The sequence below is a fragment of the Palaemon carinicauda genome, chromosome 19 (genome assembly GCF_036898095.1).
Source record: "Palaemon carinicauda isolate YSFRI2023 chromosome 19, ASM3689809v2, whole genome shotgun sequence".
Classification (NCBI taxonomy): Eukaryota; Metazoa; Arthropoda; class Malacostraca; order Decapoda; family Palaemonidae; genus Palaemon; species Palaemon carinicauda.
The window spans coordinates 24,929,362-24,944,509 of NC_090743.1; the positions used below are offsets into that span (position 1 = coordinate 24,929,362).

Genomic DNA, 15,148 nt, shown 5'->3' on the forward strand with positions numbered 1-15,148 from the left:
CTTTTGGGATTATGTGGTTCATCACACAGGAAAATTCATCTTTGATCACTCCAATGGCACTTAGAAAGGAACTGGATACCATCAGTTGATCCCACAATATTTTGGGTTCGATTTGCGTCAATAGGCGTAGGAGATGATGATTCTTTCAGTAAGGGACAATCTGATTTGGTAGAGGGATGACAAAAACCTTCTTGTGGGACTTTGCTTAAACCTCCCTCCTCCAAAGATTCTCCTTTTCTTAGAAACTGTTTGCCAGTACAATGGCATAGTGAGTATCTCCCATACCCCTTCTTGGCTACCATTCATAAACCTTTAAAAGTTTTTTTTTATCATTTCAGCTTCACTTTGAAGATAATTCTCATAAGTCTCTTGAATTGTATTCTGGGAAAATGCAAATCATATACTACAGTAGATTGGCACTTTATACAAAATATTGGTGAAGTTTCTGTATCTGTAGATTCCTTTAATGTACCACTTTAGATATACTGTATTATTTTATCATAGTATAATAAAGTCATGCTCCATTCATTTTTGATGAAGAGGGGAAAGGAGGAGAGAGAGAGAGAAGGAGAGTATATTAGTACTGAACTGTAATGTTACAACATTGTATTATTATAATTTCTATAGTGTAAAACCATTCTTATTTTTGTGCTTTTGTGAAAATACACAATATTTTTTTTATAATTCTAGTACAGGGGTTATAGAGGTTTGCGATTAACTGGGGATTTCATTATCTTCTGGTGGTTTCAGAACATAATACCCATAGATAGCAAGTGCACTATTGTTCTTTTTTTTTTATAAAATCTTCATAAACTTAAGATTTTTTTAATTTTTTAGGTTTTAGGAATTAAAAGTGCATAAAAGATTTTTGAACATTTTATTTTGAACTGGTCACTTCTCTATTGTTAAAAGTAATAGAACCTAGCCATTGTCAAAAAGTTGGCTTCTTACAACACTACCGGGAATTTGTGTTTCAGGTAAAACAATCCCACTTCCACGAGGTCATGCTCATTTGGCAGTATTTATGGAAGACTCAGACTACAACTTTACCCATCGCATCAACAAATTCTCCTTTGGGGAGCCAGCGCCAGGAATAATACATCCTTTAGAAGGCGATGAGCAGATTGCTTTAAAAAGTATGTTTCAAGTATTATTGCCATTGTCTTACTATATTTTATGACTCATTTTTATATTATAGTAATATGAGTGCTTTTTTAGTACACTGTAAGTGTAATAACACTCCTACAGGTCTAAGGACTGCTAATGTATACATGTGCACACTTTTTGTTACTCTAAGTAGGTGGCATATTAAAAATAGTTTAGCCAGTTTACATTTTTTATAAGACTGATGGATGCTTATATATAATTTTCTTATTGACACATTTATGCAGAAGAATAATGACAATGCATATTATTACCAGTTGTTGGATTGGATGTTAACACTCATATTATCCATCTTGACTTTTGTCTTTTAAGCACATTGAAGCATTGTTTGTGTAACACTCACCTAAGAGTTAATCTTCAATGTTTATTTATTAATCCCTTCATTCTATTTTTGTTCCATAACTGGAATGCAAATCAACGCTATTTATATGGGTAATACTTTCGGTGAAGCTGAAAGGATGATCCTTCAGAATTTAGCAAGGGTTAACTACCCTTTCTGCTAGTTGGTGTGGATTAGGAGGGGTAGCTAGTTACCCCTCCCACTCACACACCTATAATTGTGCTTCACTTTACTTTTGGCTCGGATGGAGAACGGTTGTTACCACTCTTCATCTTCTTCAAAGTTTGGACTGCCATTATTAATCAGTTTTTGCTTTTTTCTTTTCATTGTTTGCTGAGTTCTTCCACCGGCCATGCGTACCTGCTGTAAATGCATGTCTGCGGTGGATACGGATCCTCACAGCCTTTGTCCTGTCTGTAGAGGTCAATGCTGCGACTGAACTAACAAATATAATGAGTGCTGGGAGTGGTCTGCCTCCCAGTTGGAAAGGTTTGAGCGTAGGCGAAAGAAGAAGTCTAAGCGGGACTCTTCTCCTACGAAGGCTGCTTCGAAGCAGAAGAAACCCAAAGCTTCTTCCTCCGCTTCCCAACCTTCCTCCGAAGCTTCTACTCGGACAGCTTCATCCCGGGGGCCAACGCGTGGTAACGTGGCCCGTTTAATCCCTGGTCAACCTCGGTTCTTGGAAGACGGTGCTGCCTCCCCTAGTTGGGTGGCCCAGGTCTTCCCTTGAGTGAGGCCTTACCTCTTTTTCCTTTATTACAGATGTGGCCTTCATTGGGTTTGCCCGGTTCTCCTTCCAAGGAGTCGTTGCTGTGGTTCCTGCACCGGGGTGAGGATCTACAGCGATCGTCAGCATCAGATGTCGACCCCTTGACCTTAGTCGATGTAGTAGTTTAGTAGGTCTCGTCCGCTGCCCTGCCAGTGGATCCTGTGGCTGCGTCTTCTGCTTCATTTGCCCCCGCTGCCAGGGTCTCTGCTCCTTCCCCTGACGAACATCGTTTTGGGGAGGAGAGCAGTGTCTCTCCTGCGAGTGTTCCCCTTTCTAATGAAGGGGCACTAATAGAGACTCCTCTTCGGAGGCCTGCTGACAATTAGCTTGCTGATCCATCGCTTGCTGTTCGTTGTCATGTTGGTGGCTGAAGACCTTGCCATGTTCGTCGTCCTCTTCGCTTTCAGAGTGCTCCTGCTTTGTCGGCTAAGAGATGCCTCTTCACGTCTTTGCCTCCAGTCTTCTTCTTCAGAGGAACCTGCCCAGCCTGCCTCTTCTGGTTCCCGACCCTCTCTTTCTTCTTCAGACTTGGTTTCTCCTCAACAAACTTCGGTTTGTTCGTCTCCTGCAAGGGATTGCTCACGATCTCCTCCAGAGAATTTGTCTCCTGACAAGAGTCGCATTTCTCTGCTGGAGCTTCTAGCAGCAGTTCTACGGCAGTGTTCTCCGTCTTGTCAGGCACCTGCTCAATGTTCACCTGTTCGTCAGGTCCGCCATCAACCTGCAGCTCGTGAATTGCCCACTCATCCGACACCTCGTAAATCGCCTGTCCAGCATGAACCATCTGCCCAGAGGACGGCTCGTGAACCGCTTACTCGTTCGGCAACTCGTAAATCGCCGACTACTCATGAACCGCTTGTAGCTCTTGAATTGCCTGCTCAGTTGTTACCTCGGGAATCGCATGTTTGTCAGCATCAGGACCTGCCTCTACATCAATCTCCTACCCAACAGTGCTCTCCCAAGCGTGAAGCGCCTGCTCAGCGGATGCACGCATCTCATGAAATGCCGCCGACTTACCGTACAACAAGCCAATTTTCAGCTGTTGACCGGAGCGTTTCTTCCACCAAAGGCAAGGCCTGTTCGCCTCAGTGACAAATGCTTCAATCACCATCAGAGCTCAAATACCCAACGGTTTGTGTATTGCCTCAGTGTGAAATGTCCGTCCACCGTTCGGCTTGTTGTCCAGTGATTTGTAGATCTCCCCCGCTTGAATCATTGACCCACCGCCTGTCCTCTCATCCAGTGGTAGTGATTGACCCTGTGATTTCGCGAAAGCACTCGTCGACGCTTAAACGTTCTCCTGATCAACAATAGTCAACGATTCACGAGCATCAAGCTTCACGTCAGGAATCGCCAAAGCGTTCACACCAGGAGATTCCTCGACGTTCACCAATGCGTCGGCGGCCTTCGCTCACTCAGCATACGACCACAAAAGTGAGTGTCCATCCTTATCCATGCAAGGGTCCCCAGCGGCAGCCACCAAAGTTGGTGGTTGTGGCTTCAAAGAAAGGTAAGGTGGTCACCAACCGTTCACCGTCGCCCCATTCCCCTCCCTACAAACGCATAACTGCATGAATGCCGGGGAAGGAGGAAGAGGGCAAGTTTTAGGGGTTTAAGATCACAAAACTTCCAGTGCCTAGGAAGGAGCCATTGTCATCGGTGCCTAATTCTTCATCATAGGGAATGAAGATTCCTCAGAAGGACCCGTCGACCTCTATCCCTTCAGGGAAACTGTCAGATAGCGTATCCGTGAGTAAGCAGCCGTAGTTCAGTGCTTTGGTCAGGGCCGGGACTCAGGCCTTCCTACCCTTGTTCCCTTCGCAACCTGCGGAAGCCCCCTGGCTTTCTCTGGGGACTTCCTCCGTTTCGACCGACCCATGACAAAGGACCACGACTGCTTCTTCCGTGAAGAGGAATAGAGGGCTACCTGACAAACTGCCATCATCCAGGATGCCTCGGGTCAGAGCTCCAAGGTTAGAAGTCTCCTCATCATTGCGTCTACCCACTGATGTCTCGCCCGCCAAGTTGAGAGACTCTCATAGGGGAGAGTCAGTTTCAGACTCCCCTCCTGTCGCCGACAGAAAAAGCCCGTGGAGAGGTCTCCGTGTCGCCCTTGGATCTTGGGGAGGTTCCGAGCGCTCTTCCCACTGAGAAGGTCGTCACATCCAGATATTTGATCTTGGAAACCCTGTTTCCCCCAAAAAGGGAATCAAAGAATTCCAAGTCAGTGCCAAATTCCTCTTCTAGGACTTAGAGACCCACAGATGGGGTCATCAGGCGCCGAGTCAGCCTTCCCATTTTCGACCGCTTTATGTTTATACAGTATAGCGTTTACTATTCTAACAAAAAAGTAAGTTTATGTTCATCAGTAGATTCCTTAAGATTGTTAATGTGCAATAGAGAATTCTATAGTTTTTCCTAAGCTTATTTCTCTCTTCAAACTCCCGAGACAAGATCTCGACGATGGATGATGACGATAACGCTGCCAGCCCAGCATCAGACGGTGACCAGAGGGAGTTAGAACATGCCTTTTGGCAGGTTCTGACCACCATGAGGGTCCTCAACGGGTTACCAGATCCAGAGACAACTCCTCAAGAAGGGAAAGACACGGTCCTAGACAGTGTCTCAGGCACCCAAAAGCCTCCGAAGTCCAGTGCAGCCTGCCCTGGCCCGGGTTTGAAGGGTGCTTGGCGTAAGATCCCCTCATAGCTTGCAGACTACTGTGTGTCATACTGTTCAGGCTCATCCGCCAAAGTCCTCCCACCTTCAAACTCCGGAGACAAGATCTCGACGATAGATGATGACGATAACGCTGCCAGCCCAGCATCAGGCGGTGACCAGAGGGAGTCAGAACGTGCCTTTTGGCAGGTTCTGACCGCCATGAGGGTCCTCAACAGGTTACCAGATCCAGAGACAACCCCTCAAGAAGGGAAGGACACGGTCCTGGACAGTGTCTTATGGACCCAAAAGCCTCCGAAGTCCAGTGCAGCCTGCCCTGGTCAGGGGTTGAGGGGTGCTTGGCAAACGGTCTCCTCGTAGCTTGCAAACTACTGTGTCATACCATTCAGGCTCATCCGCCAAACTCCTCCCACCTTCGCGTGTCAACCAGAGGAGGTACTATGAGGTTCTGGACAAACCTTGCTTGACCTTGTCTCTCCATCACTCTCTAGAGAAGCTATCTTTGCGTCAGGTCATGTTCTCGGCATCGGAGTTCATAAGCCAAGAGAAAGTCGTGAAGAACGCCATGCAGGCGACTTCGTTGCTGGATCTTTGTTTGGGATCTGTGGGAATCCTGGTACGGACTGAAGATTTTCTGAGGAAAGTAACAGGAAGGCTGTGGAGACTCTCCTTCTCTCCAGCACCCGAACCATAGAGTTTCTGGCCCACCAGGTGGTGAACCAACAGGTCCCTAATGCCAAGATTGCTAAGCTACGGACTCCCTCCTTCATAGGGCCTTGACATCATGGCCCTACAAACCTCCAGCCCCTCCAAAGACCAGCCAACTGAAACCTACAAGTAAGATGGCAGCAAAAAAAAAAAAAGGTGGTATCTAAAAAGCCCTTTCCTACCAAGCACCTGAAAGGCACCAAGTCCAACCGTAGAGGAAAACAGCAGAGAGGTGGCGGAAGAAGCTGCAAGCGCTAGGATAAGCAATCCCCCTGCTTGTCCACCATTGGGGGATGCCTACTACAAAGCTGCTGAACCAGGTGGATGCAGAGCGGGGCCAAACCGTGTAGGGTCTCCTTGATTCGTTCAGGATATCAAGTCCCAGTGCTTGTGAACTCCTTTGCGATGAGATCAGCAAAGGGGGCAGGCCCTTCGAGCTGAAGTTTAGACTATGTTGGAGAAGGGCGCTCTCCAAGATGTCCTCGACGGGTCCTCAGGCTTCTTCAGTCGCATTTTTTTTGTGAAAAAGTCGTGTGGAGGCTGGAGACCAATCATTGACCTCTCAGCTCTGAATAAGTTTGTCAAACAAACTTTGTTCAGCATGGAGACGTCAGACTAGCGGTAAGACCACAGGACTTCATGTGTACACTGGATCTAAAGTACGCATACTTTCAGATCCCAGTCCATCCGTCTTCAAAGAAGTATCTAAGATTCAACATTGACAAAAAAATATACCAGTTCAAGGTGCTGTGCTTCGGCCTTTCCACAGCACCTCGGGTCTTCACAAGAGTGTTGGCCCTAGTGTTATCCTGGGCACGCAGGCTGGGCATCCGTCTCCTTTGTTACCTGGACGACTGGCTGATGCGAGCAGACTCGATGGCAACCTTTCTTCAGCACCGAGACAAACTTCTGAGGCTTTGCCATGATCTGGAGATCATGGTAAACCTTGAGAAGTTATCCCTGCTTCCCACTGAAAGACTGGTATACCTGGGCATGATATTAGACACCAAACTACACAAAACCTTCCCATCATATGACAGGATAGCGACGCTGAGGAAGGTCGCAAGACCCTTTCTCAAACGAGAAGAACTCTCAGCCCAGAAGGGCTATGTCTCCTCGGAGACCTATCATCCTTGGCCCGTCTAGTTCCCAATGGCTGCCTCAGGATTTGATCTCTCCAGTGACACCTGAAGTCCAGTTGGAATCAGGCCTTCGATTCCCCGGACACTCTGATCCCCATGGGGCCAGGGAAAAGGGCGGACCTTGGATGGTGGCTGGCAGACTGCTGAAGGGTGTCGATCTTCTCGTCCTTCCACCCAATTTGATGCAGTTTTCGGATGTATCCAAAGAAGGGTGGTGGCCTACCTGCTGCACCACATGGCCTCAAGCCTTTGGTTAAAGTCCAAAAAGTACATACATACATATACATACATATACCAAAGGCACTTCCCCCAATTTTGGGGGGTAGCCGACAACAACAAGAAACAAAACAAAAAGGGGACCTCTACTCTCTACGTTCCTCCAGCCTAACCAGGGACTCAGCCGAGTTCAACTGGTACTGCTAGGGTGCCACAGCCCAACCTCCCACATTTCCACCACAGATGAAGCTTCATACTGCTGAGTCCCCTACTGCTGCTACCTCCGCGGTCATCTAAGGCACCGGAGGAAGCAGCAGGGCCTACCGGAACTGCGTCACAATCGCTCGCCATTCATTCCTATTTCTAGCACGCTCTCTTGCCTCTCTCACATCTATCCTCCTATCACCCAGAGCTTTCTTCACACCATCCATCCACCCAAACCTTGGCCTTCCTCTTGTACTTCTCCCATCAACTCTTGCATTCATCACCTTCTTTAGCAGACAGCCATTTTCCATTCTCTCAACATGGCCAAACCACCTCAACACATTCATATCCACTCTAGCCGCTAACTCATTTCTTACACCCGTTCTCACCCTCACCACTTCGTTCCTAACCCTATCTACTCGAGATACACCAGCCATACTCCTCAGACACTTCATCTCAAACACATTCAATTTCTGTCTCTCCATCACTTTCATTCCCCACAACTCCGATCCATACATCACAGTTGGTACAATCACTTTCTCATATAGAACTCTCTTTACATTCATGCCCAATCCTCTATTTTTTACTACTCCCTTAACTGCCCCCAACACTTTGCAACCTTCATTCACTCTCTGACGTACATCTGCTTCCACTCCACCATTTGCTGCAACAACAGACCCCAAGTACTTAAACTGATCCACCTCCTCAAGTAACTCTCCATTCAACATGACATTCAACCTTGCACCACCTTCCCTTCTCGTACATCTCATAACCTTACTCTTACCCACATTAACTCTCAACTTCCTTCTCTCACACACCCTTCCAAATTCTGTCACTAGTCGGTCAAGCTTCTCTTCTGTGTCTGCTACCAGTACAGTATCATCCGCAAACAACAACTGATTTACCTCCCATTCATGATCATTCTCGCCTACCAGTTTTAATCCTCGTCCAAGCACTCTAGCATTCACCTCTCTCACCACTCCATCAACATACAAGTTAAACAACCACGGCGACATCACACATCCCTGTCTCAGCCCCACTCTCACCGGAAACCAATCGCTCACCTCATTTCCTATTCTAACACATGCTTTACTACCTGTGTAGAAACTTTTCACTGCTTGCAACAACCTTCCACCAACTCCATATAACCTCATCACATTCCACATTGCTTCCCTATCAACTCTATCATATGCTTTCTCCAGATCCATAAACGCAACATACACCTCCTTACCTTTTGCTAAATATTTCTCGCATATCTGCCTAACTGTAAAAATCTGATTCATACAACCCCTACCTCTTCTAAAACCACCCTGTACTTCCAAGATTGCATTCTCTGTTTTATCCTTAATCCTATTAATCAGTATTCTACCATACACTTTTCCAACTACACTCAACAAACTAATACCTCTTGAATTACAACACTCATGCACATCTCCCTTACCCTTATATAGTGGTACAATACATGCACAGACCCAATCTACTGGTACCATTGACAACACAAAACACACATTAAACAATCTCACCAACCATTCAAGTACAGTCACACCCCCTTCCTTCAACATCTCAGCTTTCACACCATCCATACCCGATGCTTTTCCTACTCTCGTTTCATCTAGTGCTCTCCTCACTTCCTCTATTGTAATCTCTCTCTCATTCTCATCTCCCATCACTGGCACCTCAACACCTGGAACCGCAATTATATCTGCCTCCCTATCATCCTCAACATTCAGCAAACTTTCAAAATATTCCGCCCACCTTTTCCTTACCTCCTCTCCTTTTAACAACCTTCCATTTCCATCTTTCACTGTCTCTTCAATTCTTGCGCCGGCCTTCCTTACTCTCTTCACTTCTTTCCAAAACTTCTTCTTATTCTCTTCATATGACTGACCCAGTCCCTGACCCCACCTCAGGTCAGCTGCCCTCTTTTCCTCACGTACCTTGCGCTTTACTTCCACCTTTTTCTCTCTATATTTTTCATACTTCTCTATACTATTACTCTGCAGCCATTCTTCAAAAGCCTTCTTTTTCTCTTCCACTTTTACCTTCACTCCTTCATTCCACCATTCACTGCCCTTCCTCATGCTGCCTCCAACAACCTTCTTGCCACATACATCACTTGCAATCCCAACAAAATTTTCTTTTGCTAACTTCCACTCCTCCTCTAAATTACCAGTTTCTCTTACTCTCACCTCGTCATATGCCATTTTCAACCTTTCCTGATATTTACTTTTTACCCCCGGTTTTATTAGCTCTTCAACCCTCACTAGCTCCCTTTTACATCCACCCACTCGATTCCCCCACTCTTTGGCTACAACCAATTTTCCTTCCACCAAAAAATGATCAGACATACCGTTAGCCATACCCCTAAACACGTGCATGTCTTTCAATCTTCCAAACATTCTTTTTGTTATCAACACATAATCCATTAATGCCCTTTCTACTACTCTTCCATTTGCCACTCTTACCCATGTATACTTATTTTTATCTTTCTTTTTAAAAAAGCTAGCACTTATTACCATCTCTTGTTCAACACACATATCTACCAGTCTCTCACCACTCTCATTTTCACCTGGTACGCCATATTTCCCAATGACACCTTCTACCTCTCCAGCACCCACTCTAGCATTTAAATCACCCATAACAACTACATAATTCCTTCTACCCAGTCCTTCTACACACCTAGTTAATTCACTCCAGAACTCATTCCGCTCTTCTTCACTTTTCTCACTACCTGGCCCATACGCACTGACAAACGCCCAACATTCCCTACCCAACCTAACCCTTACCCACATTAACCTAGATGATATCTCCTTCCATTCCACTACTTTACCTGTCATCCATTCACTCAACAATAAAGCCACACCCTCTCTCGCTCTTCCCCTTTCAATCCCAGACACTCTACCAGACATTTCACCAAACATCACTTCACCCTTTCCTTTCATCTTTGTCTCACACAAGGCCAATACATCCATCCTTCTACTTCTAAACATACTTCCAATCTCACATCTTTTACTCTCTATCGTACTACATCCACGCACATTCAAACACCCAAAAAGTACCTTCACATAAATCTCCTAGAGGTGAAGGAAGTATATCTTGTCCTTCAAGATTTCCACCAATTCCTGATGGGTCACTCGGTGTTCGTGATGAGCGACAACACCACGGTAGTGGCTTACATAAAAAAGCATGGAGGTACTTTTTCACAGCCCCTACCCATCTAGCAGTAGAGATACTGAGGTAGGCAGAAGTCCACTCAGTCTCACTATCAGCTCACTTCATTCCCGACAAGAGGAATGTGCTCACCAACAATCTGAGCAGAGCATCATAGATAATGGGTTCCAAATGGTGTTTGAATCATCTAGTAGCCAACAAAGTCCTGACTTTGTCGGGTTCGCCAACTGTGGATCTGTTTGCAATGGCCCTGAACTTCAGGCTCCCTTTGTACTGCTACCCAGTCCCAGACCCTAAGTACAAGATGTGTTCCTACAACGGTGGAACAACATTGACGTTTACGCATTCCCACCATTCTGTCTGATGAGAAGAGTACTCAACAAGACCAGAACATCGGTCAATCTTTTGAACCCTCATAGCTCCCAGACCTTCTGCTGCTCCTGACGGAGTTGCTTCTCCACAACACAATATACTCAAACAGCCACATGTCAACATTTACCACAAGGCAGTAGCTCGATACCACTATTCCAGTAATAGCGGAGTTCCTTGTGTATTTGCTGGAAGAAATGAGTCTTTCAGTTTCAGCGGTTAAAGGCTATCACTCAGCCTTGAGTCTTGCCTATAAACTGAAATGAATGGACATTTCCTCATTGGTAGAACTTTCCTTCCACATACGAAGTTATGAACTTAGCTGTCCTCAGTCGGAAGTGAGACCTCCCCCATGGAACGGGGTTCGAGTTCTTTGGTTTTCAAAAGGACCTCTGTACGAACTATTATGCCAGGCAACAGATCGCCACCTAACTTGGAAGACGGTGTTCCTGCTCGCCTTGGCCGTGTCCAAACGAGCTAGCAAACTTCATGGTCTCTCGTATGACGTCACCCATTCAAGGGGAGGGGGTGAGGTAAGCTTCAGCTTCATCCCCGATTTTGTTGCCAAGACTCAGAATCCTGGGGTTTTGTATCCTAGATTTGACTCCTTCCAGGTAAATAGTCTTCGCTCTTTAACAGATGACCCAAATTATCTGTTACTATGCCCAGTAAGGTGTTTGAGGCGCTACCTCAAGAGAACAGCAGCAGCTCGGCCCAGAGTGCCTCACTTTTCGTCAGCACGGGCAGAAACAAGAGGAGGATCACAAAAAACCAAATCTCCGCATGGATTCGTATGGTCATTGACCTTGCTCTGAATCCCGATCCTCCTCCATCACATCGTCTCAGAGCCCACGATGTCAGGGGCATAGGTACGTTCCTGGCCTGCAAAAAGAACTACGCTGTGACGCAGGTATTGCAAGCGGGTGTGTGTAAATGCCAAACTACTTTCACCACCCATTACCTGCAGGACGTGACCCACAGGAACCTCGATACGTTCTCTAGTGGTCCTGTGGTGGCTGCACAACAGCTGGTTTAGTACCTTTAGCTCCTTATTGGACAAGTAGCAGAAGGTTGAGGGCATTGGTCATCTGGGTCTTGGTCTGAATGAATGAAAAGGAATGTCTGGCTCTTTTCCTTTCTTCATCCTCCCTTCCCTTGGGGAAATCAGCATCCTGGGTCCTCTGCACAAGCTGACCTCAAACCTCTGCAGGTAAACCATTACTCCCTTGTGTAACTTAGTATTGTCCCTATACAGTTGTGTCCCCATACCCTGGCGAGGTGGCATTGGGAATGTCTCGGTCTCCTGGGTTTTTTCTTACAAGACTCGGAATAACTTTTACTTTGACAGTCACATTGCTAATATCTAATCACACACAGCTTGCGTAGGCTGCAGACAATGCTTAGCTGGTTTAGTGAGGTTTTACATTCTCCTTATTTGTGCACTATCCTGCACAAAAGCCAAATTGGCAGGGACGTCTACCCTCCTAATGTGGGTGAGTCACCCCTATAAATAGCGTTGGTTTGTATCCCTGTTACGGAACAAATGACTAATTTGGAAGTAATTTGTATTTTTCCTAATGATACAAACCTTATATACATACTTGCCTGTCAACCCTGTCTCCCGTCAAACTATTACCTCCAGGCAAAATGAAGAACAGTAACAGGGGTGTGAGTGGGAGGGGTTGCTAACTACCCCTCCCATACCACCTCCCTAACTAGCGGGATGGGTAGTTAACCCTTGCTAAATTATAATGGCTTGTCCTTAGTAATACCCCTATAAATAGCTAAGGTTTGTATCTTTAGGAAAAATACAAATTACTTCAAAATTTGTCTTTTTTCTTTTGTAATTTACATCATATGTTTGTTGAACTGTATTTTCAATGTCAATGTTTAAACAGCCTCCCAGTGAATTACAGTACAGTTTATGTTTGTAGGACTTCCCTTGAGGCTTCAAACCAGCATTAATTGGTAGTTCAGTTTTCCCATTCATGTTGCAGCCTTCTTCACATACTGTATAGCATTGGATTGCTGATTTAGATTGGTACAAATAATACCTTCTTGATTCTCACGTTTCATCATGTTTCGAGTAATAATTCATACGCCCAAAATTAAGTATTGATATCCAGTGTATCAAGACAATACTATTTAAAATGGATCATATACAATTGTGGAATAGAATTCTGAGAGATTTGTGGAATTAGTACTGCCACCTTATTATTTATATATATCTCTGTCATTTAAAATAGCCTAACTCATGGTCTTCACTAACCATAGGTATCTCATTTCCTTGAAATAATTTAATGTCTGCTGGAAGGTGGCAAATTTTACTTCCACGTAGTCTGTTTTAAAATGCTGTCTCTCCAACCCCATTGATTGCTAGAAGTTATGGCTTAGACTATACAGAGTTTAGGTTTTTCAAAAACTAGCCAGAACCTAGGACACATTGAGATCCATATATTGAGACATCAGTTTATTTTATCAGACAATCATCATATAATCTGTGATTGAAATTTAGGGTCCATGAAGGCCAACTAAGAAATGAGTTTATATGGAAAAAGTTTTGCTTTTAAGTAAAACTTGCATTTGCATATTTTGTCATTGGATAAGATATATATAAAAAGAGTAATATTTTAGGTTGCCAAATGGCAAGAAATTATATTCTGAAACTTCTTTTGTGTTCCCTCTGATGTTTAGAATCAAAATACTGTTATTTTGATAGTGTTTGTATTCTTATGCATTTATTGAAAATAGTGTCACAGAAATCTCTCTCATTCATTGCCAGTCCTTGTTTCTCTTAAAAATCTTTAATCTTGATATTGCATGTCTTTTCAGACCACATGACCTACCAATACTTCATCACTGTTGTTCCAACAATGGTCAATACTTACAGTCATTATGGAACCTCATTCCAGTACTCAGTTTCTGAACAGTCTAGAGAAATATCACATGCTCAGGTAAGGAACAAAGGTTAATAATTTTTACTATAGATGTTAGTATTCAATATGTAATTCTAACTTGCGCAAAGAATTTTTATTAGTTATTATGTTATCGCAATGGAGTAATGACATGAAGTTACATTATTAGTGTATTGTACTTTAGTTTAAAGAATCCGCTCAATCATAGTGCTTGACCTTTAAAAGATTTTACAAAAAACTTATTCCTAAGGGCATCAACACATTTTGTTTTTTCCCTTTTATTTTTAACCTGTTTTCTCCTTTGTTCATTAATCCATTATTGAATATGATTAATTGAAAATAAAAGGTTCAATGCACTTTTTAAATATAAACAAATTATTTTCAATATTAATCTTACCCGATGATCATGTAGCTGTCAACTCCGTTGCCCGACAGAAATCTACGGTCGGGATACGCCAGCGATCGCTTATACAGGTGGGGGTGTACTCACCAGCGCCATCTGTGGTCAGGTACTCCAGTACTTCTTGTCAACAAGACCTCAATTTTTCCTCTGTCGTGCCACCGGCAAGACCTACATGGATACGCTGTTGATTTTGGAGTCTTTTGTTCACGATTTGGTGAAGTATTTGCTCTGAAATTTAGCCTTCGCTGTACAGAAAGCTTTAGCCTTAGCTTAGCAAGCTTTTGGTATTAATTTGATTCATTGGTTAACGATCTTTGCTTTACTTTGGAATTCCCCCTTTGACTACTTCTAGAATTCAAGATGTCTGACACTTCCCAAGTTCCTAAATATAGGCGATGTAGTGTTAGGACTTGTAATAGGCATCTTCCGAAGGCCTCTGTTGATCCTCACACCGTATGTTCCAATTGTAGGGGAAAATCCTGTCAATTGGAAGATCGATGTGGGGAATGTGCTGGGCTTTCGGAATTCGATTTTAATGAATTCCTCAGATATACTCGTAGGTTAGAGAAGGAGAGAGATAGGAGGAGTTCTTCTCGCTCTTTGGTTATTTCCTCTCCCCATGCCCCTCAACCTTTTCCTTCCCCTGTGGTGGTGACCCCCGAACCTGCTACGAGTGCTCAGCCTGCAATGGCTGATATGTTGCGTGCCATTCAGGCTCTCGGTGATAAGGTGGAGTCGTTGGTTAGTGACCGCAATCAGCTCTTGGCGGATGTCAGAGAGCTGAAAGCGAAGAGTGCAGTGGGAAGTGTTAGTGCTAGTGCTGTGCATAGTGTCAGTGTCAGTGTTGCGCATGAGGATACATCTGTGCGTGCCAGTCGTCCTCCCAGTCCGGGACCTCTTGCAAGCTCCCAAGCCCAGGGGAGAAGCAATGTCGAAGGACCAAAGGGTTCGGCGGGCCTTGATCGGCGCACAGATGTATCCTCAGTAGTTGCGGACGTATCTGCTAAGGATCGTCCCTTCCACTCCCAGACGAATGAGCCCTTACATTCCTCGTCTGTGGAAGAGGTT

General features: G+C 44.8%; 1 protein-coding gene across 3 annotated transcripts in view; it reads left to right on the forward strand.

Annotated features, from left to right (window-relative positions):
- The window catches only part of LOC137658528 (endoplasmic reticulum-Golgi intermediate compartment protein 2), a 279,881-nt gene that overhangs the window by 256,107 nt on the left and 8,626 nt on the right, over window positions 1-15,148 (forward strand). For all 3 annotated transcript variants that reach the window (XM_068393323.1, XM_068393322.1, XM_068393324.1), the window contains exons 7-8: window positions 978-1,136; window positions 13,595-13,716. In XM_068393323.1, coding sequence (XP_068249424.1) covers window positions 978-1,136; window positions 13,595-13,716 — 281 coding nt within the window. The remainder of the gene's footprint in view (window positions 1-977; window positions 1,137-13,594; window positions 13,717-15,148) is intronic.